The sequence below is a fragment of the Trematosphaeria pertusa genome, assembly GCF_010094035.1.
Source record: "Trematosphaeria pertusa strain CBS 122368 unplaced genomic scaffold BU26scaffold_5, whole genome shotgun sequence".
Taxonomy (NCBI): domain Eukaryota; kingdom Fungi; phylum Ascomycota; class Dothideomycetes; order Pleosporales; family Trematosphaeriaceae; genus Trematosphaeria; species Trematosphaeria pertusa.
The window spans coordinates 684,258-709,402 of NW_022987216.1; the positions used below are offsets into that span (position 1 = coordinate 684,258).

The 25,145-nt window shown below is 54.6% G+C and overlaps 12 protein-coding genes across 12 annotated transcripts; 4 read left to right on the forward strand and 8 right to left on the reverse strand.

Moving 5' to 3' along the window:
• Positions 1 to 943: 943 nt before the first annotated feature.
• Positions 944 to 2,636, forward strand: BU26DRAFT_539420 (FAD/FMN-containing dehydrogenase; the record flags this gene model as incomplete). The annotated part of the gene is made up of 4 exons (XM_033831507.1): positions 944 to 1,599; positions 1,649 to 1,720; positions 1,776 to 1,915; positions 1,972 to 2,636. 4 exons carry the CDS (start codon positions 944 to 946, stop codon positions 2,634 to 2,636), a joined length of 1,533 nt encoding a protein of 510 aa, XP_033685743.1.
• A 67-nt stretch (positions 2,637 to 2,703) lies between these two features.
• On the reverse strand, positions 2,704 to 3,358 carry BU26DRAFT_269301 (glycoside hydrolase family 30 protein). The gene has a single exon (XM_033821362.1). It carries the CDS (start codon positions 3,085 to 3,087, stop codon positions 2,743 to 2,745), a length of 345 nt encoding a protein of 114 aa, XP_033685744.1. The 5' UTR covers positions 3,088 to 3,358; the 3' UTR covers positions 2,704 to 2,742.
• On the reverse strand, positions 3,235 to 5,676 carry BU26DRAFT_481081 (HET-domain-containing protein; the record flags this gene model as incomplete). The annotated part of the gene is made up of 3 exons (XM_033825725.1): positions 3,235 to 3,524; positions 3,580 to 4,729; positions 4,898 to 5,676. The coding sequence occupies 2 exons, from the start codon at positions 5,674 to 5,676 to the stop codon at positions 3,685 to 3,687; spliced, it is 1,824 nt and encodes a 607-aa protein (XP_033685745.1). The 3' UTR covers positions 3,235 to 3,524; positions 3,580 to 3,684.
• Positions 5,677 to 6,398: 722 nt separating this feature from the next.
• Positions 6,399 to 7,901, forward strand: BU26DRAFT_549438 (uncharacterized protein; the record flags this gene model as incomplete). Its single annotated transcript, XM_033831996.1, has 4 exons — positions 6,399 to 6,594; positions 6,651 to 6,879; positions 7,120 to 7,282; positions 7,484 to 7,901. The coding sequence occupies exons 1-4, from the start codon at positions 6,490 to 6,492 to the stop codon at positions 7,899 to 7,901; spliced, it is 915 nt and encodes a 304-aa protein (XP_033685746.1). The 5' UTR covers positions 6,399 to 6,489.
• Positions 7,902 to 8,126: 225 nt separating this feature from the next.
• Positions 8,127 to 9,131, reverse strand: BU26DRAFT_591702 (uncharacterized protein; the record flags this gene model as incomplete). The annotated part of the gene is made up of 1 exon (XM_033834808.1): positions 8,127 to 9,131. One exon carries the CDS (start codon positions 9,129 to 9,131, stop codon positions 8,127 to 8,129), a length of 1,005 nt encoding a protein of 334 aa, XP_033685747.1.
• A 754-nt stretch (positions 9,132 to 9,885) lies between these two features.
• On the forward strand, positions 9,886 to 11,298 carry BU26DRAFT_269354 (uncharacterized protein). Its single transcript, XM_033821365.1, has one exon. It carries the CDS (start codon positions 10,024 to 10,026, stop codon positions 11,224 to 11,226), a length of 1,203 nt encoding a protein of 400 aa, XP_033685748.1. The 5' UTR covers positions 9,886 to 10,023; the 3' UTR covers positions 11,227 to 11,298.
• A 73-nt stretch (positions 11,299 to 11,371) lies between these two features.
• Positions 11,372 to 12,910, reverse strand: BU26DRAFT_423039 (glycosyltransferase family 71 protein; the record flags this gene model as incomplete). Its single annotated transcript, XM_033823491.1, has 1 exon — positions 11,372 to 12,910. The coding sequence occupies one exon, from the start codon at positions 12,908 to 12,910 to the stop codon at positions 11,372 to 11,374; it is 1,539 nt and encodes a 512-aa protein (XP_033685749.1).
• Positions 12,911 to 13,631: 721 nt separating this feature from the next.
• BU26DRAFT_529892 (GMC oxidoreductase) lies at positions 13,632 to 15,446 on the reverse strand (the record flags this gene model as incomplete). Its single annotated transcript, XM_033830924.1, has 1 exon — positions 13,632 to 15,446. One exon carries the CDS (start codon positions 15,444 to 15,446, stop codon positions 13,632 to 13,634), a length of 1,815 nt encoding a protein of 604 aa, XP_033685750.1.
• A 286-nt stretch (positions 15,447 to 15,732) lies between these two features.
• On the reverse strand, positions 15,733 to 17,719 carry BU26DRAFT_591704 (FAD binding domain-containing protein; the record flags this gene model as incomplete). Its single annotated transcript, XM_033834809.1, has 2 exons — positions 15,733 to 16,821; positions 16,874 to 17,719. 2 exons carry the CDS (start codon positions 17,717 to 17,719, stop codon positions 15,733 to 15,735), a joined length of 1,935 nt encoding a protein of 644 aa, XP_033685751.1.
• Positions 17,720 to 18,080: 361 nt separating this feature from the next.
• Positions 18,081 to 21,798, reverse strand: BU26DRAFT_269347 (uncharacterized protein). The gene is made up of 2 exons (XM_033821364.1): positions 21,436 to 21,798; positions 18,081 to 21,387 (listed from the first exon to the last, which is right to left on the reverse strand). Exons 1-2 carry the CDS (start codon positions 21,649 to 21,651, stop codon positions 18,394 to 18,396), a joined length of 3,210 nt encoding a protein of 1,069 aa, XP_033685752.1. The 5' UTR covers positions 21,652 to 21,798; the 3' UTR covers positions 18,081 to 18,393.
• An 809-nt stretch (positions 21,799 to 22,607) lies between these two features.
• Positions 22,608 to 23,652, reverse strand: BU26DRAFT_591707 (alpha/beta-hydrolase; the record flags this gene model as incomplete). Its single annotated transcript, XM_033834810.1, has 2 exons — positions 23,058 to 23,652; positions 22,608 to 22,985 (listed from the first exon to the last, which is right to left on the reverse strand). Exons 1-2 carry the CDS (start codon positions 23,523 to 23,525, stop codon positions 22,608 to 22,610), a joined length of 846 nt encoding a protein of 281 aa, XP_033685753.1. The 5' UTR covers positions 23,526 to 23,652.
• Positions 23,653 to 23,921: 269 nt separating this feature from the next.
• Positions 23,922 to 24,875, forward strand: BU26DRAFT_549442 (uncharacterized protein; the record flags this gene model as incomplete). The annotated part of the gene is made up of 3 exons (XM_033831997.1): positions 23,922 to 24,279; positions 24,323 to 24,759; positions 24,806 to 24,875. Exons 1-3 carry the CDS (start codon positions 24,001 to 24,003, stop codon positions 24,873 to 24,875), a joined length of 786 nt encoding a protein of 261 aa, XP_033685754.1. The 5' UTR covers positions 23,922 to 24,000.
• Between the last annotated feature and the right edge of the window lie 270 nt (positions 24,876 to 25,145).

The window sequence follows — 25,145 nt, forward strand, 5'->3', positions numbered from 1 at the left end:
CGGCGAGAATAGGGTTGCCGGTGGAGCGAAACTTGATGGACTCCGCATGAACATTGAGAAGGACGAGCCAGGAGACGTAATCCGACGAAACCATGACCAAAATTGGGCTTCAAGCATAAGAAAACGACGTCGCTGCCGCATCCGGAGCTCTTTTAGTATTGCTACGCCCGTGGATTATTCGAGGCGTCTGCCCGGCGGAGAAATATTAGTTTCTTAGAGCCTAGTGCCGAGATTATATCACCTGCTGGAGGGTTGCTAGCATTGGCTCCGTCATCCCCCATATTGCGTTTCGCAGCCGCTAAATACCTAGGCACTCTAGTACGTACTTAACGCAAATAGTTGAACAATCAGATGTCGGTTGAGGCTCCTTCACACCTTAACGGTGTGTTCGTTGCGAAACCAAGTAACGCGTGTTTTTCTGCCCCGTAAACAACAGCACTTGTTTTAGTCCTATCGGCCCTTTAGCCCTAATATCCACTCGGCCATTCATTTCCCCGTCGCCAGTCCCGTAGTATTCTTCGTTGCGTTCCAACCTACCCTACGCCCAATGCAGCTATGCTAACGCTTACCCCGCCACTCGCCTGCTCGAAACCGCTATGTCCTCCGGCACGCCCAGCGACTAGCGCCGGCGATTCACACTACAATATAACGATCAGCTGCCACGAGAACTGGAAGCGCCTCGCTTCTCCGTGTGCAACCATGGCTTTTCGCGGATGTCGCTCCCACAACAGCACTCTGCTATGAATCTTTTGCTTGGCTTACACAACGGGTGCGACGCCAGCGTCTTTCACGTGGAAGAGTACAGGTGTGATGGCTTGCACGCGCCGAGGTCTGCGACGAATGGGAAAAGCAGGGCAGAGCATGAGGGATCTTGATGTGTAGATAAAGGGATGGCAGGTCCAGAGATTGTACGCAGCGTTGCAGCCGTCATCATCACTTCAAGATGCCTCGCCCATCCTTTCTTCCCGCCTTCGCGCTCTTCGCGGCCCTCATCCGCGCAGAGCCTTACAACACCTTCGACGGGCCCGGCTTCCCTGCCTGCAACGATGTTGCCGCAGTCTATTCTCCGTCCACTGTGGACGAGATGGTCACCATCGTGGGTGACGCCACGAGGAACAACACGCCAGTTCGCGCCTCGGGAAAGGGCCACATGTGGTACGACACCATGTGCAGCGACGACCCTTCCACCATCATCATACGCACGGAGAACGTCAACGGCATCTCCAACTTCTCACTTGAAGAAGGCGCTATAGATGGTTCCATCATGATCGAAGCGGGCGTTACGTTTTTTCAGCTCGCTGAGTACCTGCATGAGCGAGGCGCGAGCGTGGGCTATACGCTGGTGAACTGGAATATCACGCTTGCGGGGAGCATTGCGATGGGCGCGCATCGGAGCAGTCTGCGAGAAGAAAGCATGGTGGCTGCAGGCGCCATGGAACTCCATATCATTGATGGGAGCGGGAACCTGAGGGTTGTGACGCGGGATGAGAACAGTGATGAGTGGCTTGCTGCCTCGACATCGCTCGGACTTCTTGGAGTCATCGCAAGGATGAAGTTCAAGATCTACCCCGATTTCAAGGTTTATGCGGAGCAGAAGATGTGAGTTTTCCAAGCCGAGGCTCTCCTGTCAGGTCACTGATAGAAAAAGACTCCCAGAGAATGAGGTCCTCGATGGCGACATCTATGGACTCATCGCCCCATATGCTACCGCGAACTTCTGGTACGTCCTTGTAGCCTCAGTATTCCTTTCTCTTCTCAAATACTAATATGCACAGGTGGTGGCCTTTCCTCCGCCAATTCCACCACCGCTACTACGACGTTGTCCCCACCAACGCTTCCGACCAAGAAGGCTTCCAATCCACCTTCAGCGTGACCAAAGCCGAAGCCGACATCGCCCTTGGCCTTCTCAACTCCGGTACGTCAACTCCACCTAACCCGTCCCGCTTAGCCCCCACTAACCCACGCCAAAAGGCAAATACAGCTCTGTCCCCAATATCGCAGCTGAGGAGCTATTCTTCGCCCTCTGGTCCTTCCCTAACTTCCGCGAAAAATCCACCGACCAGGCCATCCTTACCTGGCCCGTCTACGGCTGGAACTACGACGTGTTAATCGGTGGCCTCTACCCGGGCTACGGCACAGAATGGGACTTCGGGCTGCGCGGCTTCACGCTCGAACTCGCGTTCCCCGTCACGCAAGCCAACGCCGTCCTCAAGCGCGTCCGCAAAGCCTTCGACGACGAGCTGCTGAAGGGCAAGGTCATGACCTCTACTTACCGCAGCGGCATCAACATCAAGTTCGGAAAAGCGTACTTCGATCTGCTGGGCCAAGTCACGTACGACACGGCCGACGGCGCGGACTGGAGCAAAGGCGCCATCATGTTTGATTTCCCGACGTTTAAGCCGACGGTCGGCGACGGCCTGCGCTACAACGAGCCCTTTTATCATGAGCTGGCGACGGCGCTGGTCGAGGAGTTTCCGTGCCGCCCGCATTGGACTAAGAACACGCGCGAGGTGTTTCAGCAGAGTAAGAAGAACCTGGATCCGGAGCATTTGGCGAGGTTTAAGGCGGTAAGAGAGAGCTTTGATCCAAATGGCATTTTCAAGAGCGTGGTGGGCGAGATTTTGGAGCTGTATTAGGGAGAGTGCGCAAATTGCATAAGCGCAATCTCGTAAGAGACGCTATAACAGAGCTGTTGTATAGAGCTTACAGGAGTCTTTCGCAGTCTAGCTTACCTTGTAGAATCTACTGGTGGAGTGTGGTGTTTGGGGAGGAGCGCGCTTTGGGTGTGATGCTTCTCATCCAGTCGCGGCTGTAGTTTGAGGAGCAGCCGATGCCATTTCGGAGGATGGTGAACCCGGCGCCTGTGGTTGCGCTGAAGAGTAGGTCGAGCACTTTTTGCTGATGGGTTGTTGAAAGACGCTGGATTTGGCGGGCGCGTTGGAAGGCGTGTGATATGCCGCAGCCGTCGATTGTTTGGTAGGTCTTTTGTGTGTCGACGGTGACTTTGACGGTTGGGATTGAGGCATTGGTGTTTGCGAATACGAGGTGGGAGAGAAGGAACACCGCTGTCACTGCTGGAGCAATCATGGCGGCTGCCGTAAACGAAGGTGTGGCTGGGTACGCGGTGACCACCGCCGTAAGTAATTCAGTGCATCATTTGAGTCGTAATATAGTCGTTCGCATACTTCCGTTAATAGTCGCGGAGAATATACAGACTTTAGGCTGACGTTGGGTGTTAGACTACTACCAAGAAGCTTCGATGGCCAACAAGACTCCAGAATTTAGCCACAAGTAGTAATCGTGGATTGATGAGCGGAGCCGCAGGGCTGCAGATGCAAGCTTTGGGGGATTTGTTGCTTTAGTCCCCTCTCGTTTCCCTGCCAATCTTTGCTGGCAGAGGAGAAGAGATCCTCGAGTCTACCTTCGGGTTCGACGTCCAGGCGAAAAGGGTGATGCGCACTACCCACAAGGCGGTGCGTTGCAATACAGCGTTGCTACTGGGATAATAGAGAGTACGCTAAGACCTATGATTTTGATGAGCTTTCCAATATGCTAGCAACCACGCTGTCAAATACTTACGGTAACTCATGCGCCCGAATTCTTAGGACCCGACAAACCATGGCGCTCTGCAAGGTACAACCAGCCAAGACTCAGTGCGAAATTGTCAAGGCCATCTCCGCATGTTCAAAATAACTCAAAGTCTTCAAGTTCCCCACCCGCACGTTCCAACTCCTGCGTAACCCTGACCTGGTCGAATTCCGGTATGCATGCCGTTCCGACGAAGTGATAGCCATTACCATCCCCCTTTCTCCTTATCACAATCGGTAGTCCTACCTGAGACACAGCGACGAGCACATCACCCTCTTGAAGAGCCCTAGGCCCCAAGCCATAATTTCCATCAACCGTTGCGAATAGTTTCCTTCCTTCCCAGTAGAAAATTGCCGAATCGCTGGCCCCAGCAGCGTGACTTCTACGCCCTGCGCCATTGGCGATCGCTTTTATCTCCTCCTGTGCGGATATCCAAAAAGCGTAAATCATTTCCTTAGTCCCTGAACTTCGATCGATATAATCCACGGCTCTGTCGTGCCAACGGATAGCATTGCAAAGACATCTAGAGAGCTCCAAGTCGCTGGAACACCAGCGATAGTTAAGCGTGCCTAGCGAAACCGCTTCTAGAAATTGGAAATTAACACCATTACATTCGGTTTCAGAGCCGGCTGATCGAACATATTGTTCCCAGAATGTGGCAATAGTGTGCATGCATTCTTCCATGTTGTCTGTGAATAGGACTCTGTGCGAACCGGAGAGAATGGTGGAAAGCTGTACGCCCCGAAGGGTCAGGCTGTGGGTGTGCTGCTTAACTTTAAGAGATCCGGGTAGGTTGTATGATGTGCGAGTGTCAAAGAGAGGTTTCGACGCGCTCGCCCGTGTCCAGTCGGGGATCCATGACGGCCGGCGTAGTGCAAGTAGATCTTCATCAGGGCGGTGACAAACCCGCTTCAGTAATTCCAGTAGCTTCCCACATTCGATACATAAGCAAGCAACCTCGAGGAACAGGTCCACGGCTTCCTTTGTGTAGTCGGGTTGTAGATTTTTAATTCTCTGACTAAGCAGGTCCGACTCATTGAAATGGAGGCCAAGTATCGCGTAGATTCGATCTCGTTCGTCGGTGCAGCGCGAGCCTCTCGTTCGATCCAGAAAATCCAAGAACTCGACCATACTCGGAGGACTTTGGCGAATGCGTTAGCTAGAACAGAGGAGATGTCCACGCTACGTCAAAGAGCCTAAACTCGATACACCGAATGAAAGTCTGACTGGCTTGCAACCGCTGCTGCACCAGCTTACGGGATTTAAGAAAGGAAGAAAAAGAGGGGGAAATGGCCATGACAGGACTCACTAGAGTAAAAGTTCTGTCCACTTGGGAAGTACAGACTTTCTTCCCTTTCTTCTTGTGATAGAATCTTCGAAGTTGATCAGATGGCAAAAATCGACGTGCTCACTTCCCCAAAGTGCGACCGCTCGCCGTCGCGCCAGCATGACCTCTTGAATCACCCAAAGCCGCTCGAACCATTCAATCTTCCCAATGCTTCCCAAGTTATCTTCTGAAGACTTCCCAAGGAATTGGCTTGCGTTCCTGAACAACGACGGAGCGCTGCTGGTAGGATCTGAGCCTAGCCAAACTAAAACCTGGAAGGCCTTTGAATAGACTTGTCCCATCAATTTCACCTGTTGACCTCGCTCTTTCATATCATCTTGATTGATACATACGGCATCAGCCCATACATTTCGCGGACGGTCAGGTAATCGTATGTGCTTCAAGGCTTCTTCCAGGTTCCTCGTCAGAGGGATCGTCCCTTGTGATGATTTCATGGTCTGACAGCGGGCAGGCGTCCCCCATACATACGATAAGGCCTCGTAGTATTGAGTTCCAGGCGGCGACAAAGGCGCAGGTCCGAGCACCCGCCGCCCCTCCGTGTTGGAAGGTGGGCCGTGATAGTTTTCGCCGATGTCAAGATAACAAACTTCACCTCTCAGTGGCTCGTTCCCAATTCCGGGCTCTAGGAATAAAATCCGAATTGTAGTTAGGGTTTCCAGTGGTTCGTATATATACGGTTTAATGTCGTTCGTGGTCTCTCGCAGCGGCGAAAATTCTCTGCCGCGCAATTCTGCCGTCATCATAAGATGGGATCAACAATCGAAGCCCAGATTCCGCAAAGGAGATAGCGAGGGTGGTGGGTTTTAGTGCGGGACACGGCGGTTTAAATGATTACTGCGAGGCCAAGACAAGATGTGGCAGCCTGGCGACCTGCGATCCCCGAGTAGCCCAAGGCTGAACGATCGAAGAACGACGGAGGCGCTTCAAGGCTGACTCATTTATAAGTTCCAGAAAGAGCAACGGAATAAAAACAAGGCAGCTGAATGCTTGCGTGAGGGCAAAGTAGCAGGGAGCCTCAGTCCCACTGAGTACGCCGGCGCGACGCCTTGTCAAAGAGCCCCGAAAAGATTCCCTGGAGACCACATATACCTATTCTAAACTTTTACTATATTTTTATTTATCTAACTGCAGCTATAGACCTGTGTCTCAAGATAGATAAATACGCATGCAGACAGAATGCAGCTGCATGAGGCCCAATGCTGCGCCACCCCACTGCCGCCTGGAAGCCCACGTTGCCTCCCCGCAGCCCCGCGAATGCTCAGGTGCACACCCTCCCGTCGCAACGGTAACTTCGGTCTCAAATGGCAGTGTCCATGTGCCGTGCCGCAATAAAGAGCAATATATTGGATGCAGGTCGCGGTCCGACTTATGGAACGGTTGCCTAAGCCTAGAGCTACGCCGCTACGGTATGGTGCCTGTGTATCTCGACAGTTCTTCGTTTCCACCCTCCGAGGGCCTTTCCATTTTATCCTCTCCGCAGGTTCTCCAGGCGGACTGATGAACCTTTTCCAGATCATCGACTCCGTAGGATCAAGCCTTGAACAAGAGTTAAGATGGCACGCAGACAAGAAGCCGAGCAAAGCCTGCGGAAGATAACAGCAGGTTTCATCGAAAAGTTGACACCAGTGCTCTTCGCCCCGATCTCCATACAACAGTTTGTGAGTGCAAAGGACTCTCCAGCTAGAGCCCCAATGTAGGAACTACATTCAACAAGCCGGACGACGCGGACGAACTCAAGAGTGTTGTGGTCAAAGCACTTGATGATCTAGCTCCCGGTAAAGAACGGATTGGTGACTTTTCCATCGACGATGTCAACGTGCAATGGACGTCGTTCAAGCTTTCAGGCCAGGAGAAAGAGACGGAGCCATCGATTAGCGAGCGAGAGAAGTATGAGGGCATGGTGAAGGACGCTACGTCGGATATCGTCGTCCTGTATGCTCACGGTGGATTCTACTAGTTAGTACAACTTGTAACAGTTCCGGAAGTCCCGCATCAGTCCGGCGCATAACTCTTGCACTGGCTCGGGAAACAGGCGGTCGATGCCTTGTACCCGACTACCGTTTGGCGCCGCAAAACCCTTTTCCGAGTGCAGTAGTCGATCTGCTCCTCACGTATCTCACCCTCATATCCGAGCGAGAGTTATACGCACACTGCCGTCTCGGCAGAAAATATCGTCTTTGCAGGGGATAGCTCAGGAGGGAATTTGGTGCTCAGCCTGCTGGCGCTGCTGCGACACATTCGCGATCACAACAACGGGCGCGTACAGTTCCAAGGCCAGTTGATCGACGTCCCACTTCCGGCGGGGATCGCTACTCTGAGCCCGCATTGCGATCATACCATGTCCTTGTAAGTGGAGAGGTCTAACGTCTTCTGCTTTCACTCACAGATACATAGCGAATCCCATGGTCGGAACCAGCCATATGACATATTCATTCTAGATATGCTGCCACACCTGCAGCCTTCGTTCGCCTGTGACCTGTGACCGACCCGTCCGCCGCGGGAAGACATATACTGCGATGGTCCCACCTTGCTTCACCCACTCATCAGTGTGGATATTGCGCCAAGCTGGTCCGCTGCGGGCCTGCCTCCCATGTTCTTCGCATGCGGACAAGAAAAGCTGACAGACGAGGCACACTACCTTTCACGGAGAGCTGCGAAGGCGGGGACGAAGGTCCAGTTCTCTCAGTATGATGTACTGCCGCATAATTTCACCGTGTACTTTCCAAAGCTATCTCATTCAATCCATGTCCTTCACCGGTGGGGTTCGTTCTGTAGAGAGGTGGTCCAGAATCCTAGCGGGTTGAAGAGTGAAAGGATCAGATATGCTGCGGATGACGTGAAATTCCAGGGTGCTGAGTTAGACCTTCTTGTTAGTCTAGATGAGATGGATCGAAAGAGCAAGATGCAAGAGAAGGTGGCCAAGCGCAATCCATGGACCGGGCCGGCAGAGACGGGCTTGCTCTAGGGACAGTCCGCATTTAGGGAGAAGGGAAATCAGAGGGAGGCAATTATATTCTAATACATGTTCATGAGATCTTGACTAGTGCTATTGCGGTGAGGCACTCCACAGTGGCCTACCGTAGCAAGGGTCCGTGCCATCATACTCAAGGGACAGTTCCCCAGAAAACCGATGCTCCGTGTCTAGTGCAACTCAACCATACGCCCCGTTCTCGTACGCCTCCCAGTCCCCTCAGATCGTATCTTCCACGATCTGGAAGTTGGAGTTGATCGTCATCACCATCGCCCATCCATGCGTCCTCTTGAACATAATCTCGTACATCGCATCCCCCACCGCATCCCCCACCGCATCCTCCACCGCATCCTCCACCGCATCCTCCACCGCATCCTCCACCGCATCCTCCACCGCATCCTCCACCGCACCCTCCACCGCATCCTCCACCACATCCGACTCCGCATCCTCCACCGCATTCGACTTGCCCTCTCCCTTCTCCCTACGCTCCCACACCATCGCCAGCACCGTGTTCAGCACACGCTTCCCCTCCTCACCACCATCCATGCGCTGGCCCACCATGACCACCAAGTTCTTGAACAGCTTGATGTTGGGCACGGTAAACAGCGTCGGCGCCTCCGCCATCTTGAACAGGATGTGGTACAGGAACCCCGGGATGAAGTGGCCAGGACACTCGACGAGGAACATGTGCGCATAGAAGGCCGGCACGGCGCGGTTCCACTGCGCAGACTCGAGGGCGGACGACGAGGTGAAGGCATCCTTGCACATCGTGGACAACTCGTCGCGCAGAGCGTCGCACGCGGACGTGAAGTGCACGTACGTATCGTCTGGGTGCGCGAGCGGGCAGTCCGTGGTGACGAGCACGCTGGCGAGCCTGTGCTGCAGCGTGTGCGTGACTTTGGTGCCCGCGGCGGACCATCCGTCCGTGTTGAGCAGCTTGGTGCAGATGCATTCGGCTAGGGCCTCCAGCATATCCTGCTCGATGAAGTCGACGGGGCCGGGGGGTTTGCCGAGGCGGGCCATGGTGAGCTTGATGTCGTCGTCATTGCGCTGTCTGATGCTGAGCAGCCCGAAGAGCGGGAGGATGTTGGCGATGTGGTTGGGGTTTCTGGAATCGTGGTCGTTGGGGATCTTGTCGAGGGCGGAAGAGACCTTGCGCTTGAAGGCGGCGACAGAGGCTTGGCCCTGGGTTGCAGAGGCGGTGGTCGGTTGTGCGTTGCCCATTGTTCCGTGTTGGTTGTGGTGTTCCGGCGAGATCGCAACTGGCAGCACCTTTCTTTCCTTCCTTGTGTTGAGCACCAGGAGTGTGGGGATGAGTGGATGGGGAGTAGATGGGCAGAGGGAGTGTTCTTTATAGAAATGGTGCGCAAAGCGCTTCCGGGGATCGAAAGAAGCGGTGAGTCAGGTTTGATGGTGAGTCTACCCGTAACCGACGCAAACATGTAGTTGGCCGCAGGGAATTGCCGAACGAGAAGAACTCACCAGCAGGCAAAGCGGAGTCATCTAGCAGAACCTCATGTATCGGAAATCATCATGACGTTACTCTTTTTGATTCACCGCTCGTAGGCGGCGTACTAATGCGCATACCCGCGCCTTTCCCCACAACTCGCGCATCGATCTCCAGGCATCCCAATTCCCGTGTGTGTCATTGCACTCACCATTGGCCAGGAGCAGTAGATCTATTAGTTAATCGAACCCTCGTGAGCAAAGAACTGAACTCGGACAGCATCCGAAGGTACCCTACACCACATGTCTGCGCTTCGCCTTTCTTCCCAACTAGCAGAAACACCCGCAACCACGTTAAGTTTCGGTTCTCGTCCCACATAGCGCTAACGTGCATTTACGTGCGATGTTTGACATCGAAACATATGCCGGTTCAAATGCATGGCGAACGGATACATGTCTTCGCAATCGGCCAAGCACGACGGAAAGCAACAGCACAACCGCGGTAAGCTACATCTTGGCTTGCCCGAGCAGCCGGATGGCGGCGAAGAAGCAAGCAGGATTTTGAACGTGCATATAGCAGTCCGCTGCTCACGGACAGGCTCATTCCAGCACTCGGCAAATCAACTCTCCCGTGCACTCAGCCAGAGGACCGGGCCAACCTCCAACAACAATGCCAGATCAACACGAAGGGCCCTTGTGTGCAATGTGCAACAAGGCTGGCGTGAAGACCTGCAGTCGATGTCATGGCATTCGGTATTGCTCGACCGACTGCCAGCAAGACGACTGGGCCGTGCACAAGCTCGTATGCAAACAGTTCACCAAATTCGGCGACGATCAACGACGCAGTCCAACCCAAGTGCGCGCCATATTCTTCCCCGATACAGCCAAACGACCCCGTTTCACATGGCTTGGGGGCCCCCCTTCTGGAGCCGAAATCAACTCGCCAGCTTCAAGCGCTGCCTCGGGCGGGGGAGCACGCCTGTTGGGGATGAATCTCGATTCAGTGCTGGACAACAACCCTGTTCTCCATCGCCCTCTCGAGTCAGAGATATTCATCATGTCGGGGCGCCAGCCACCCGGCTTGCGCCACATGCTCCCTGCCCAGAATCGCCCCAACAAGTCGGTGGGCGCAATCGACCCAGAGATGGAATCATTCTGGACGGGCTCTCTATTTGCTTGCGGCGACCACGATCTAACGCCCGCCGATTTCCGGCACATCGTCGACTACCTTCGAATGGAGTGCTACCGGGAGGCTATACTAGTCCTCGCACCCAGCAGCGACGAGACTGTGCAGGGCGTCCGCCTCAACTGCGCTGGCGACACGAAGATCTGTCTCCGGCCGCACAGCGAAGTCTTCCACGTCGGCATTTCGATGCTCGACGATCCAAACACGCTGTCCTCAACCATTGGCCAACGCATCGGCATCCCGCTCGTGGCGAAGGGAGTGCCCAAGGCCGGAGGACTCCCGTGGCACGATCGCCGCTTCGGCCCCAGGGTCACCGATGCAAGCGACTGGAATTGGCATGGCTGTCTCTTCACGCGCTTTGAGATGCGTCCGCGTGTCGAGTTTACCCCGCGGAGCTTCGTTGTTGCGCGCGTCGATAGGAAGCCGCTGTATCGCATGCACGCGCATGCGATTGTGATGTACTGTTACGAGAGGATGTTGGGCAGGCAGATTGTCTATGAAGATCCGCTTGGAGATCCCGAGTTAGAGGAGATTGCTGAGGGTGCAAGATCCGCGGTGAATGATGATGGTATCTGGGGTGTTTCTGAGGATGACTTTCGGCAGTGGTATTCGACGTGGGCTGAAAGGCCGTACGCCAGGGCCCTGATGGAACGGGAGCCGGGCGTTGGATCTCCCTACGATGTCTGATTGTCGTCCCTGTCGTTATGAACATGTACATGGTAGTGTCTTTAACCTCCCGTCGATTCTTCTCTGACGGTGCTATGCCGAATGCGCGCATCAATTGGTGAACCTCAGACCGCCCGCGCTCGTTTCGTACCCACGTCTCATCCCATCACGGTCCTTCAAGAGACTCTATGTACCCAAAAACCTCGAGCACATACCTGGAGATTTGGGCGCAAGTCTCACTTCCAGTATCTTCCCTGCACGCCTCCTCCACCATGACCTCCCACAGCCGCCTCTCGACGTCATATCCAAAGTCGGCCACCATATCTCTCAGAGAACCCCACATCCGCTGGTATTGGCCCTCCACGTCCCTTAGCGGATCGTTGTCCTTCGCCAAGATAGTCTTCGGATCCGGCTTATGCATGTTCTGGTGGATGAAGAAGGGCCGCGGTTTCTTGGGTGCACGACGTGTACCATCGCGCGCTTCCTCGACTTCTGGGTTCACATGCTTGAGGTCGTCGTCTTGCCAGAGGTCTTGCATATGCATGTGGCTCGGCATCGGCCGCGCGTATTGGAAGTCGAGCGCTGGATCCGCCTGCGCCATGCCCGCCATTGCATAGCTGCCGTTCCTGTCGCGGCCTAGTGCGTGGACGCCGATGCTGACTTGGTACCAGGGTAAACCCATCGCCATGGCAGCGTGGATGAATGTGTCCTTATCGCCCGCACCGTGGCTCCCTTGGCAAAGAAGCGGGTAGTAGTACGATGGCCCGTAGTAGTTGTAATACACCATCAAGAGCAAGCTCTCTCTATGTTTGCTCTTGTCGAGCAACACCTGTCCGCTTTCCGTCGAGTAGCGCGTAGAGACAGGGACTTCAGGGATGCCGGCGATGTGGTAGTAGTGGGACGACGCCGTGTCGCCGAAGAGGTCTGGCCATGTCACGAGACCGTGTGTGGTGTAAGGCGGCGCGAGAAAAAGGGTGGTAGGATCGTGAGCGGGGAACGCGTCGCTATCGAGGAAAAGGGCGTTTTGGAACGAGGAGAAGAGGATAGAAAAGATCTTGTACTGGAAGTGATCTAGCGGAGCTATGTCTTTCGCAGTAGAGTAGATCTCCGACAAGACGACGCATCGCGCATTGAGAGACGGGAGGACGGTTTCGCAAAGCGTAGAATTATATTCGGACCAGTCGCTAATGAAGACTTCAACCGGCAGCTGGCATCCCGTTCGACGCAGCATGCGCAGCGAGACGAGGAAGATGGACATGTATTTCGGGTTCGCCGTCGTCACGATACCTGTAGTGCCCGCGCTGAACGGGAGTTTTGGTCCTAGCCTCAGCGCCGAAGCGCGCATGAGATAGTGCGCACGAAAGAGAGCCGTCTCACTTTCATCGATAATGTTCAGTCGCTCAAGGCGCTGCTTGGTCGGTTCGAGAGGCTGGAATGTCGTGTAAGAGTCAGGCGGATGACCATCCTCGGAGCGCAGTGGCGAACATTGCGGTCGAGCATCCTCGAGGGATGCCGCAAAGGAGAGCCAGAACTCTTGGACAGAGGCGTCGAAGGTGGAGCTGGTTTTGGTGAGGTTGGCGACTTGAAAGTGGACGATGGGGGTTTTCGGGGCATGGAGGGCCGGGCGGGACAGAAAGAAGAGGCTACAGCACAAGAGAAGGAGCGGAATCGCGAGGCGTGGTAACGCGGTGGTCCAACACAACATGTGGGTGTTGCTTACTAGCATCATGGGTGCGCTCAACGAAAATTAAAGGTAGCGGGAATTGTCGAACTGCGGTCTGCGTGAGAGCGTCTACATGTTCAATGTCGGCTGAGGTGAATAAGGGCTGCGGTGAAAGAGAACCGAGATAAGAGACAGGGATGCAACACAATACTATTCCGGACGTCTATTTCAGACTTTTTGGCCACCGGTTCTGTGGCTTATCACGGTGAATCTCCTGATGGTGCCGCATTTGGACGCGGTTTGAGGGTTACACAAAGCTCGCTCGCGTATTTATACGAAGTTATCGACGAACCCGGGTCTCGGCAGCGCCACCAACCTCGCAAGCCAAGCGGAATGATATGGTCTGTACATACCGATGGTTGCGGCGGAATTCAGCGCGTGCTTCAGCGGGCGACGGCGTTCTCGGGTGGGGAGTTGTTCAATGCGAATGGTAAGACGGGAAGCCAGTGATTCTGCAAGGGGGCAGCACTGCAAGCGAAGGCTCCCGGACCTCTGCATGGTGAGGCAAAAGCGATTGTGAGGTCGAAGGGTTGCGAACGTCTGGAGGTTGATCCACAGATCTACGACGCTAAACTAGCGTGACGTCAGGCGCGAACTCTACCCAAACGTCCACCCATCGCGAGATCACAGTACCACTCTCACAGCAACCTTAAGACAGTACAGACATTTAACATTTTCCACGACCGCGACTGCAAGGTCGTCACTAGAGATCAGCCAAGATGTCTCTGAACGCCTTCTCGCTCAACATGAACGTCGGAAGTACGGGGAACGCGCCGGGCACTCTAGGAAACGCACTCGCATCCACCACCCTCAAATTCTTGACCCCTCTGACGCGGAACTTGCTATCCAGTACGGCCATCTTGTCCGCGTCGCCGCCAATTTGACATGATGAAGTCGCATGGTGCGAGTACGTGTTCAGCTTGATCCACTCCTTCTGCTCGGCCTCGGTGCAGTTTGTTTTCGGAGACTTGCACGGATGCAGTTCCTTGAACGGAGCGATTCCGTCTGGCGCCGTTGCAAAAGCCGAGCGAGCATGCTTAATGCCATCGAGAATGGCTGTGAGATCCGCCTCCTCGGTCTGGTTGTAGAAGCGGAAGTTGATCTCTGGCATGTCGCGAGGATCAGACGACCGCAGTGTCACGGTTCCCGCTTGGCTATGCGGGCCCATATGGACCACTGCGCATTCGTACTCGGACTTGCCGTACTCCGTGGGAAAGCCGGGCCAGTACCCTTCGAAAGAGAAGGCGCCGCAAAAGAGGTAGAGGTCGCGGGTACTGTTTGTTGTTGTCGCTGTGGTCGACTTCAGCATCACCGCGTAGGTGCCGCCGACGTTGTTGAGATCCCTTGAGGCCAGCCCTATGATGCTTGTTTCGTAATTGTCGGCCATGCGGGCTCCTACTCCTGGCGAATCCACGACGACTGGGATGTCAAATTTCTTCAACTCCTCCGCAGGCCCAATGCCACTCAGCTTCAGGATCTGCGGGCTGTTGAATACACCGCCTGCGATAATGATCTCGCGGGATGCCGTCACCTGCTTGACCTGCCTTGTGGCATTCTTGGCGAATCTGGGATCAGCACTGTACAAGCTCGCGCCCTCCAGATACTCTACTCCCACCGCAGTAGGACCGGTGGTCGAATTCGAAAAGAGGACCTTGGTAACCAGCGAGTTGAGTGAAACCGTCAATGGGTACTGCGCCGGATCCTGAAGCGTCGCCCGAATATACGTATTTGTACCAACACGGCGGCCCTGTGCATCTGCATGGCGAAGCTGGCCAAAGATTCCGGTTTTCATATCCCGATTCGGATCCTTCGCATTCATGTCCCGAGTCACGAGCTGCTGCGGCGAAACACCACCAAGGCCCATCGCGTCGGCCATGACCTGCACCATAGTCCCGCCATCCGATCCGTTGCCCATGTTCACCTTCGCCTGGGTAAGGGTAAGATAGCCGCTGTGCCCATGGGTCGTGTCATTCGGGGCGTATGCGGCATTCTCCAGACTCACGAGGTGTTCGCGCATCTTCTCCGCCCGCCACGAATCGTCACCCGTTATCTCCGCGATGTGGTCCCAATCCGCATCCGGCGGATTCGCTGACACGCCGGCGTTGTGCATCGCGCATCCGCCCAGCGTTCCTGCGCGCGGATAGTAGATGCCCAGCTCTGTCGCGTTCGAAGGGGGACTCCTGCCGACGTAAAACGATCCGTCGGGTTGCCGCCACACATAGTGCTCGAATTTGCGCTCGCGTTCCAGGTCATCCGAATGCTTTACGAAGAAGTCCCATCTCGTCTTGGGGTCGTTGCCCGCCTTGTTGAAGTTTAGAATCTGGGTGATGTTGGGATTGTCGCCCTGGTCGTCGCCGGCTTCGAGGAGCAGTACGGAGTGGCCCGCTCGTGCAAGTTTGGCTGCCAATGGACCTCCACCGGGTCCTGACCCCACGACTATGTACTCGTATGTTGCGTTTGCCGCCCTTGCGGTTGCCGAAAGAGCCAATGCCAATGGTAGCAGCGCCAATGGAAACATTGCGGAAGAGTGAGCGCGAGAGACCTCACGCACCCTCAAGAGAAAGAAGACGGGAAATATCTCTTGGACTTGCGAGACAGGCGCCACAACAACAATATACAAACTCGGCGTAACTGATCTGCCGAGCATCTACAAAAGCCGTACCTGCAAATGCCGAAGCCAAGACCCAAATTGAACGCAAATTGCCCGAGGCAAATGACGACTTTCAGTGAGGGGAATCTTCCGGCTAAACATACTCGCATCTCCAGGGGTACCATCATCCTACTCTACGTTACCTATCCGCGCATCACCTTCTACAGAGCTTGCTATTCTGCGAGGGCAAGTGGCCGAGCAACATCTCGCTCATCCGCCAATCCTCCGATCCTACCGCATTTTGCGCATAAAATACGCCTTCCGGATCCCACTTCTGCTTGATGTCGTACAGCCGCTGATACTTGCTCCCAAAGAAGCTCTGCTGCCAATCGGGCTCAATATAATCCGACTCCGACATATAGGTGCCCGACCCAGGCGTCAGAGCTTTCCATCGCGGATTCCATTCATACGTCAAGTTCCTCGAAAGCGCGGTCACATACTCGGTGCTATCAGTCGGACTCCACGTCACGAACATAAGGGCGAACATGAGGATCTTGCGCCACGCAGGGTTGACTGCGTTATCGATGTCCTCCGAGCCAGGCGGATTTCGGATGTTGAACATAATGAGATTGGCGCCTTCATCGAAGACGCCGCGGATGGCGTCTACGCTGGCCGATCTCGTCGTTTCATTCGACAGGGTCTCGCGCTGGAAGAAGCGCGATGCTTGCCGCATGTTCCATGTCCACGCTTCTTGTGGGAAGCCGTCCGCCCATGCGTCGGGAAAGTTATCGTACTCTTGGATAACAGGCTCAAACGGGACCCCGATAACTCTCCACTTTGCCACGAGCGGCCCGATGCTGGCGCGGAAATCCGCCTCGGACGTGTTGGGCGCCACCCACGAAGTCATGTCGTGGAAGATCTCCCCATTGACATGGCGAATGCGATAGTAGGCGTAATACCCCAAGTCTGCATAGTACGCGAAGTTGTCCACATACGCCTTCTGCGCTTCCCAAAACCTATCCTCCGTGAAGTTCCCGCCGGTTGTCATATTGTAGCGCATCGTTGTTACTCTGATTTGAGGGAAGGCTTTGATGACCATCGAGGTGACAACGCCATAAGTGGAGCCTCCTCCTCCTCGGATAGCCCAGTAGAGGTCTGGATTCATCGTGGAGTTTGCTGTAACGAAGCGGCCGTCAGCCGTGACGAGTTCGACGGAGAGGGCGTGGTCGGCAGCCATGCCCCAGATAGAGGTTAGAGGTGAGTGGCCACCGCCTTGAATATAGCCGCCTATGTGGCCGACTGTCTGATTCGGACGCATTAGCTTCGATCGAGCATATGTCCTGGGCGGCTCTTACCTTGCCTTCGCCTCCCACAAGCGTGATCCCATGCTTCTTCGCTAGCGCATATGCCTCGTGCACCTGGACCCCGGCCGCAAGTTTCACAGCCGGCCCAGTGAAATTTCCAGCTTCGTACCTATCATAGAACGCGGCATCCTTTAGGTGATGAGTCCAAATGCTCAACGAGCCCTTGCCCACAGACTTTGCTCCGAAATCATGGCCCGTATTCTTGATAACAAGCCGAATGTTGTGTTCTCGCGCAAAATTTACAGAGAGCTGTATCTGTGCGACGGTTGTGGCGTTGACTACGTATTCGGGGAATCCTCCAACGGTGCATGTCTGGTAGCCGCTGAGGAAGTTGGCGGAGAAGGCAGGCGGCATGCACGACATGCCCTGGAAGAGAACTGAGCGGATGGAGGTCGGGTCCTCAATTCGAAGTGTTGAATTTCCCCAGCTGTCGCTGAGCGACTGGCATTGCGTAGAATTGGACACAGTGCTGTTGCGGTAGCAGATCGATGCTTCCGGCACGGTTTTGATCAGCGCTCCACCGAGGAGGTCGTCCAAATCCTTCCATTGCTGCTGCGATGGCCACTCCGGGTCGGTCGGATACGTTTTGCACTCCTTCGCTTGACGTTTCGCTACCGAGGTTCCGCCAAACGAGTATGTGGATAGGTCTAGAGATCCTTCGTGTGAAAGGGCTCCAAGCACACCGTCCGTCAATTGATCCTTCTCGAAGTCGAATAATCCCGAACGATCGACAATATTCCAATAAGCCGGTGGTAGGGTTGCGACCGACTCGGCCCATAGGATTTGCGAGACTCCAAAGGCAGCCCAAAATCCTAGCCTAACAGAATGACGCGCCATATCGGGGCTCCGTTGAGTAAAGAGTGGGGCAGGAGTCGCCGGCGACACCGGTGCAGTTAACCCGACGGTCTGGCATCCATGACTGTTATATACGCTTTGAAAGCGCCTCAGCTTACTTTCATCTCCAAGGTTAGAGCAATAATAAGCTTCATTCAGCCATAGAGTGGTACCTTGCATGTTAATGTGGCATTCTGAGGTGCAACATTGAATACGAGGTCGCCCCGTGCGGGCACGAATGATGAAATTCTCCGACGGCTCGGCAGATCGGTCGTTACACAGATCTGACAACCCAAATTAGCGAAGCACCTTTAGAAGTGAATGGTTCGTAACTAACAGCGCGTTGGGTTTATGCTTGAGGTGTCAAGTTGGAAGGCAGTTCATCGCATGAACTTAGAGCGATAGGTTCACCTTTTCGTGGATACTCCCAGAAGCCATCGCGTATACAGCCTCCGCTCCCTGCCCTCGGACTCTTCCTAGGTGAAAATCGGATGCGATCCTAGTGCGGTTTTAAAGTCTCCAAAAGTGAAGCTTATGCCGGCGGAGATGACTTCGGCGAATCCATGCGCAGCAATCATATGGGTGAAGCCTGCCAGTATATCCATTCCCACATCGTTCCCTTGTCCCAAGTTCTTCAGACCTGTCATTCCAATGAATGGATGCTCTAGATCCCGAATTCATGCGCCTGCTGAGTGGAAGTTTCGTGTCCATTCTCGCCAGGCCGCGCTAGGTGGATTGGAACTGGATGTCCCACTATATGTCCAGGCGCTGGGAGCGCGCGAAACCGAGGGAATTCCGTATGGGAAGATCTGTTGTAAATCGCCCAATGCCATCTGAAAGGCGTTCGGACGGGTCGGTTCCATTCGCGGCTGCAATTGGCCGGCACCGAAGCTTGCAGGTGGCGGAGGTGGGGGTAGAGGTTCAAAATGCGCTACCGATTGGCTACACACAAAAATCCTAGCGCAGTTCCGTGTAGCCATCGGCTGCGCAGTTGGGATACTTGTCCATAGGTCTCTGTTTCGAGCGGGACCTGTTGCAGAAGCAAAGCCCAGACCATCGCGGGGTCGAGGACGCGCGTCGTGCAAAGAATAACTAGCAGCTGGCGATGACCTTTCGTCATTTTCGAGTATTCTAGTCAAGGCAACCACCTCTTCGATGTCATATTTTCTTAGTTCATCAATCAAGCTACGACAATCTGGTCGATCCGCAATGACTGGTGCGGCTGATAAGAGTACTCTGAGAAGTTCAGCCGCATCCGCCGGTCGAAGAGCCTTCGCGATAGCAATGGCATATTCCCAAATCGCGATCCCCAGAATCTCATCACCAGGGCCTGCAAAGTTGCGGAGCAAATATGACAAGGTTTCTGAGCGCTCGTGGAGAGGCACGGCTGCATCAAATGGTGAACGATCCTGGAGCGGTGCAGCTGTCTCGTAGGGCGAGCCGAATTCCCGCCAGCTTTCCAGCGCATTAAGCACAACTGCGCATCGAGAGTCGTAGGTTACCTGGTTGCGAATAGCTTTTAGGTGTAGTACGAGAGCATTTCGTGCCGCAAACGTGTCGATATTCGCGAGGCGTTGAATATGAGCGCGGACATTCATGTTTCCAAGACATCCGACGGCGAAGAGTCGCGATGACCAGTGGGTGTATTGGTCTACTGGGCTATTTCCTTTGCCCCCAGAAGTCTTGTACCAGTGTCTCTCCATTGTCCTGTCGATACAGGAGAGATAGCAGCGTAAGATTGTCGTATTGATATGTGGAGCATTTCTGCAAAACTTAGCGGCTAACAGGAGATGCGATAGCAAAGATGGGTTGAAAAATTTGGTGGCTGTCTTTACCATAGCAAGATACGCGGACGCAAGACTGAGTGTAGGCTCAAAGCCTAACTTTTTCGTCATTGCGCAGATATCATCCCACACGTCTGCGCTTGCTAAGAACTCGGCGACGGTTCGATGCAGGTACGAGACCACAGAGCCTTGCATCTCCTCTTTAGAGCGACAGTAGAAGACTGACGGGTTCATCTCGCTCGTCAACCTTGGCCATTTTCGGTTCACTTCCAATAAGCCACAGCAACGGCTCCGGACGCGAGCATCGATATTCGCAAAGAGCCAGATCAGCGCCTCGGTTTCAAGGGGACGGATTGGTAGATTGAATACGTCGGAAGAACTTTGGATGGCGAATGATAGCGTGAGAGCGCTAAGGGGTTCGTGAGTTGTGAGTGCGTTCCAGGCGCAGAAGACTTGAAACATCTGTGCCGCTTGTATCTGGTGTTCTGGTTGTTGCCTTCCGATCATCCGTCGATAGAGAGCTCTCAGATCCGAGGGCAAGGCTTTAAGCTTCTGCTGAAGCTCGGTTATGCCATCTCCATCTTCAAGGCCGTGCACAAGAAGCTTCACAACGAGCTCAACCCAAAGGAACACCCCTTCCGCCTTAGTCCTAACAGCATGGATCAGACTCTCAGCTTCCCTTGGGAATTGCCGAGCCAGTCCAACCATCATCGGGTGCGAGCAAAGCTCTCCTTGGACGAATAATTCCATATCCGGGCCTGTCAAGTCCTGCAATCTCAAGGAGGGACAACCCTGGAAAGTATACAGACAAGCATTGATTGGTCGGCTTGACACAACGACCTTGACATTCGGACGAACCAACGAGAGCAGGAACTGAGACACTCCTTTGTGATCTCCCTCGACCTCATCAATCCCGTCAACAAAGATGCAGAGCTTGAGAAAAGAGGTGGATTTTTCAAGGAGGGCGTGGAGTGCTCGGACCAGTTCGGATCGCGTCGGCTCGATAGTCTCATCGGAGGGCACCCAATGTTGGAATAGGCGCGGTAAAGCAACAGGGATAAGCTCTGGATGGCGCTCTAGAAGGTCGCACAGCAACACTCGTAGCATGCCTGTGTCACTCTTCTGTAAAGTCGTCCCGAGGTTCCAGAAGTAGAAGCTCAGCATGGTGACTTCTTCTCCATCTGCCCACTCCTTCAAAGCCTGTTTAGTGTCCGGATGGCCACAAACAAACTTCATCAGAGTGGATTTGCCGCTGCCAGCTTTTCCCACAATGAAATATGGCGCGGTCCTGTCTGGCGTGGAGAGGTGTGCCCTGAAGTTATCCCAACCATTCTCCAGTGGTGGTTCTTTGAAAATCCACTTGAAGGTTTGTCGATATGCGTGATGGATATCGTCGTGTCTCCAGGGCATTTGGCGGAAATTCAGCCACCGGAGGATGTCCCGTTCCCGATTCTGAAGAATATGTCTTCGTTCTCGGGCAATGTCCGCTATGCACTCCTGAATATACTTTTTGAGTGCTTCGGTGTGTTGGTGAGCCTGTTCTTGGATAGATTCTGACAGTAAGCGGATTGAGTTTGCTAGCTGGGAATTCTCCTGAGTTGAGGTACGCTCGTCCGCCTGTATCTCTCTGAGGTGCGCCAATATTTCCTCATTGTTACTGGTTGAGCTTGTTCGCAGGGCCAGCACTGTAGCCAGGGTTAATGCGCTGCGTAGTCGCTCTAGGCTGCCAATGAAGTCCTCGATCTTGTGGTGAACCCAGTGGAATTTGAGACTGGCTTGGAGGTTCTGGAAGACATTGGAGGATGCTGTCTTGCGAACCACGGTATCCAGGTAGGCGACGAATCTAGAGCCCGCTTCTTCGCAATCGGCTGCAATGTCGAGAAGATACTGAAAGAGGTCAGGCTGATTGATTCCATGCCACGTCGCGTGACTCACCTGCTCCTCTGGTGCCAGAGTCGCGCTGCATGCTTTGAGACGAGTCGTAATAATGCTGGTCTGTGTTATGAGGTTGTGGGACAGAGTTTTCAGTTCGGGCAGCGACGACGGGCTTCCGCTCTTTCTGATCTCGTTGGACTCGGAGATGAGCTTTCCAGTAAACTGCACGAACTGGACGACGTTCCCTGTGAGACCGATTGCGAGGAGTGCCTCCATGATGTCAGAGCGGGTTGTTGACAAGCATCGAAGTGTGTATCGAAGAGAAGAGATGAGGTGAAGTTGTGTTCAGTTGGGAGAAGGCTGGGATTCGGCGGCACGAGGGTGGTTACTTCCATTGGTCAAGGGCCGTCTTGCCCCGCTTCAGCCACCATACAAGGCTCACCGGTCTGCATGCAAGGCTGAATCACGGCCAGGTGTCACTCGAGCCTTGTGGTAGTTGTAAAAGCCACGATTCAATCACAACTGCGGTACATTTCCGTCCACTCATTGCTTCCGCCTAGGCCGTAGTACCATGGTTGTTTCTCGCGTTCATCGCGGGGCTGGCTTTAGCTCCGGTCGAAGGCAAACGTTTCCCAGTCGTGGGAGCCGTCGTTGGATGTCCACAAGCTCTCCAGCTGCGTTGTCTGCCATTTTCCACCTCGTTATTAACCGGAGTATTTCTTTCATGGGAATGGAGCTCGTTCTTCTAGGCTCTACTCTGGAGAGGAACTTCTCCCTTCCACACCAGCCACGACCAAGATAGAAACACCTCTTGCTGTTTCCCTTTGCGTTCACGGGTCCACGTTAGAGCCACGCGGAAGTAAAACTCCGGAACCCGTAAACTAAGCCCCGAGAACATCTCGGCGTGAGTGTCAAGGATGGCCATAAACGCTTTCGAAGTGTCTTCGTCGTAACGCATGAACTCCCAGGAATACTCAAAGTAGCATTGTGGTTGTGGGCCCCGAGTTGAAAGCGGAATCCTTGGTGAGGTTCGTCAAGTCATTGTAAAAAGAGCCGGGAACCCAGTGATAAGTGGTGTGTTGTCGCGGAACTGATGCGTCGCGAAGTAGCAGTATAAACGGTTGTCCAGACACGGACTGGCACAGGCCGAGCGCCTCCTGGCCGCCAAAAACGAAACGACAAGTCGACGCCTAAAGTCTGGGCGTGCAGACCAGCGGCAAAGGATGGACCCACTACGCCTTCAACATGTTCCCCAGCGTATCGATCATCTCGTCGACCGTCCGTGCCATCAAACTAATATGCCCCTCCTCTTGCTCCGCTCTCAGCTCCGCATTCGGAATCAGCTTCGCTGCAGTCTCCGCCATGCCAAGCGGGACATTTACATCCTTCCCACCGTGCCACAGCACCAACCTGCCCTTCTGCACCTCCAATTCCTCAAGCTCGAACCCCCACTCACTCCCGAACAGATAAGCCTCCCAAGCAGCCCCTTCCGGCCCCGGCTGAAGAGCCTCTCTCCCGCTCTTCAGCACAACCTTCAGAATGCGTCCCTCGTCCTCCTGGAAGGCCGCCCAGTCCACGGCTGGTATGGTCTTGAAGTTATCCACCATAGCCTGTTCGAATTTCTCCGGGTGCGCCGTGTCTCACGCCAGTTTGCCCATGGACCAGTCGAGGACGAGTGCTACGAGCCACGTGGTCCAAGAGGCCACGTAGAAGAGCATGCGGTTCGCAAGCATCATGCCGGTTGTGCCTAGTTTGAGGGGGTACATGCCACAGATGACTACGGTCCCGAGGAGACGCGCTGGGGGAATCGCTTTTACGCAGGCCAGGGCGTACGGGCCGCCGCCGGAGATGCCTGCGACGGCGAAGCGCTGGATGTTGAGGTGGTCGGCGAGCGCGAGCACATCTTGGGGAAATGATAGGAGGGTGCGGTTTGGTTGGTAAGTCGAGCCCCCGAAGCCCGGTCGAGTAATCGCAATGAGCTGGATGCCTTTTTGGGAAGCGGCTTCATGGAAGAGTTCGCCTTCGTGATGGGTGCCGGGAAAGCCGTGGAAATAGAATACGGTGGGCCGATCGGGGTGGATGGAGGTGCCAAATGTGGAGTAGCAGAGGCTGCGTCCGTCTGGGAGGGTGATGACTTGCGATTCTGACATTGCGGTGTTAATGTACGATCAGCGCTCTATCGTGGTTGGGTTAAAGGCCCTGGTGGAGGTGTGAGGAGAAGCGGTCAGGGGCACCATGTCTCGCGGAACCTTCGTCCGAAGGATTATCTGCCCAGGTGGTCTAACCTTGAAAGATCCAAAAGTCGCACGTGCCGGACGAACCTCGATTTGATGTAGACTAACCTGGAACGTTTGGAGTTGGTTCAACGGAAAGAAAGATGCTCCGACCGCCGATTGGCTGCCTGCGTTGACGATGTTGCCAGACCATCGGGACCTGGACCCTGAGATCGGATTCGTCATGACGTGCACGATGCGTGCTCGATTTCTGGCGCGACGCGAGCACGCCGTGGACTTTCACGTATGGATTAATAAAGATCAAGCAATACTCAGCTCTCACATAGACGAGTGTTTTCACTACTACGTCTTCATCGCAGCATCCGCGTCGATTAACTGACTAGTACTCACAATGGGCAACGCGCAATCCACCGTTCGGGTTCTTGCACCCCTGTCGTTCCTCTATGACTTCGCTGCACAGCAGTATGGCATGTTCTCGACGCCGAATATGCTCGATATCCACAACAGGAATCTGGCAGCCTTCTCCCCGCAGCCGTACTTCATTGCAGGCTTCTTCTTCCCGCAGCAGCTCTTCCAGCTGGCATGGCTATGGAAGCTATGGAGACAAGAAGGAACTCCAGCCGAGAGAGAGACGATGACGAACTTCGGCTGGGTATATGCGCTGGGCAACGTGTGCATAGGAAGTATGAGCTGCTACTGCTTACCTTCTGAAGGCCGTTAGCTTACCGTCCGCAGCCTGGATGTTCTTCTGGAACTCGGACAACCTCGAGACGAGCAACATCTTCGTCATAGTCAATACTATCTCTCAAATCTTCTACATTTCCACGCTCCTACCGCCGCTCGATACGCACTCGACGCCAAACCTGCTCACCCATGTCGTCGCAAAGACGTTCGCGGGTATCGGCGTGCTTGACTTACTCCACAACACCTCTGCGGCGTATTATCGCGGCGTCCCACCCAGCCAGCTCGTTCAGATCGCAACCGGTGTGGGCTTCGCGGCGGCAGCGAGCGTCAGCGACTGGATCTTCGGAGGATGTCTTGTGTACGACCTAGTCGCATTGAGCATGGGACAGCAGGGCGGCTGGAGCAGGTTGCTCGGCGGATATGCGGCGATGACGGCGGGTATTGTTGGGTTAAGGAACTGGTTCTAGTACGTGTGCCCGGGCAAGGTAGGAGGGCTGCGCTGACAGCTGCAGTCCGAGGTGGAAGGCGCAGAAGCAGGGCGCGTATTCGAGAATTGCGGGGGACGGCGATGCTCAAGTCTGAAGTTGGGTACTGCCAAATGATGTCGATCCTCTTGAAGGTGTACTAGTAACCGCCCATATATACGAATCGTGCCATAAGGTCGCTCCACATGCTTCGCAGTACCGAGGCGGACGGTGAAGTCTACCATCAGCGGTCGCGTGCCAGGTGCTGGCGAAGAGCGCCGTCTTGCTGCGGGTTTCTGTTACGTTTTCCGGTCCTAGAGCTAGGCGTTAGTGAGCTTGATTGCATGCTTGTCCATGCCGAGGTGTGGGTGGTTCCGATGGCGGAGGG

What these genes read in the sequence shown, in the direction of transcription:
- BU26DRAFT_269301 (XM_033821362.1), bottom strand. Translation starts at nt 3,087, where the DNA reads ATGATTGCTCCAGCAGTGACAGCGGTGTTCCTTCTCTCCCACCTCGTA.
- BU26DRAFT_269354 (XM_033821365.1), top strand. Translation starts at nt 10,024, where the DNA reads ATGCCAGATCAACACGAAGGGCCCTTGTGTGCAATGTGCAACAAGGCT.
- BU26DRAFT_269347 (XM_033821364.1), bottom strand. Translation starts at nt 21,651, where the DNA reads ATGGAGGCACTCCTCGCAATCGGTCTCACAGGGAACGTCGTCCAGTTC. An exon ending in CTCTGGCACCAGAGGAGCAG is followed by an intron (nt 21,388 to 21,435) that starts GTGAGTCACGCG and finishes GACCTCTTTCAG; the next exon opens with TATCTTCTCGACATTGCAGC.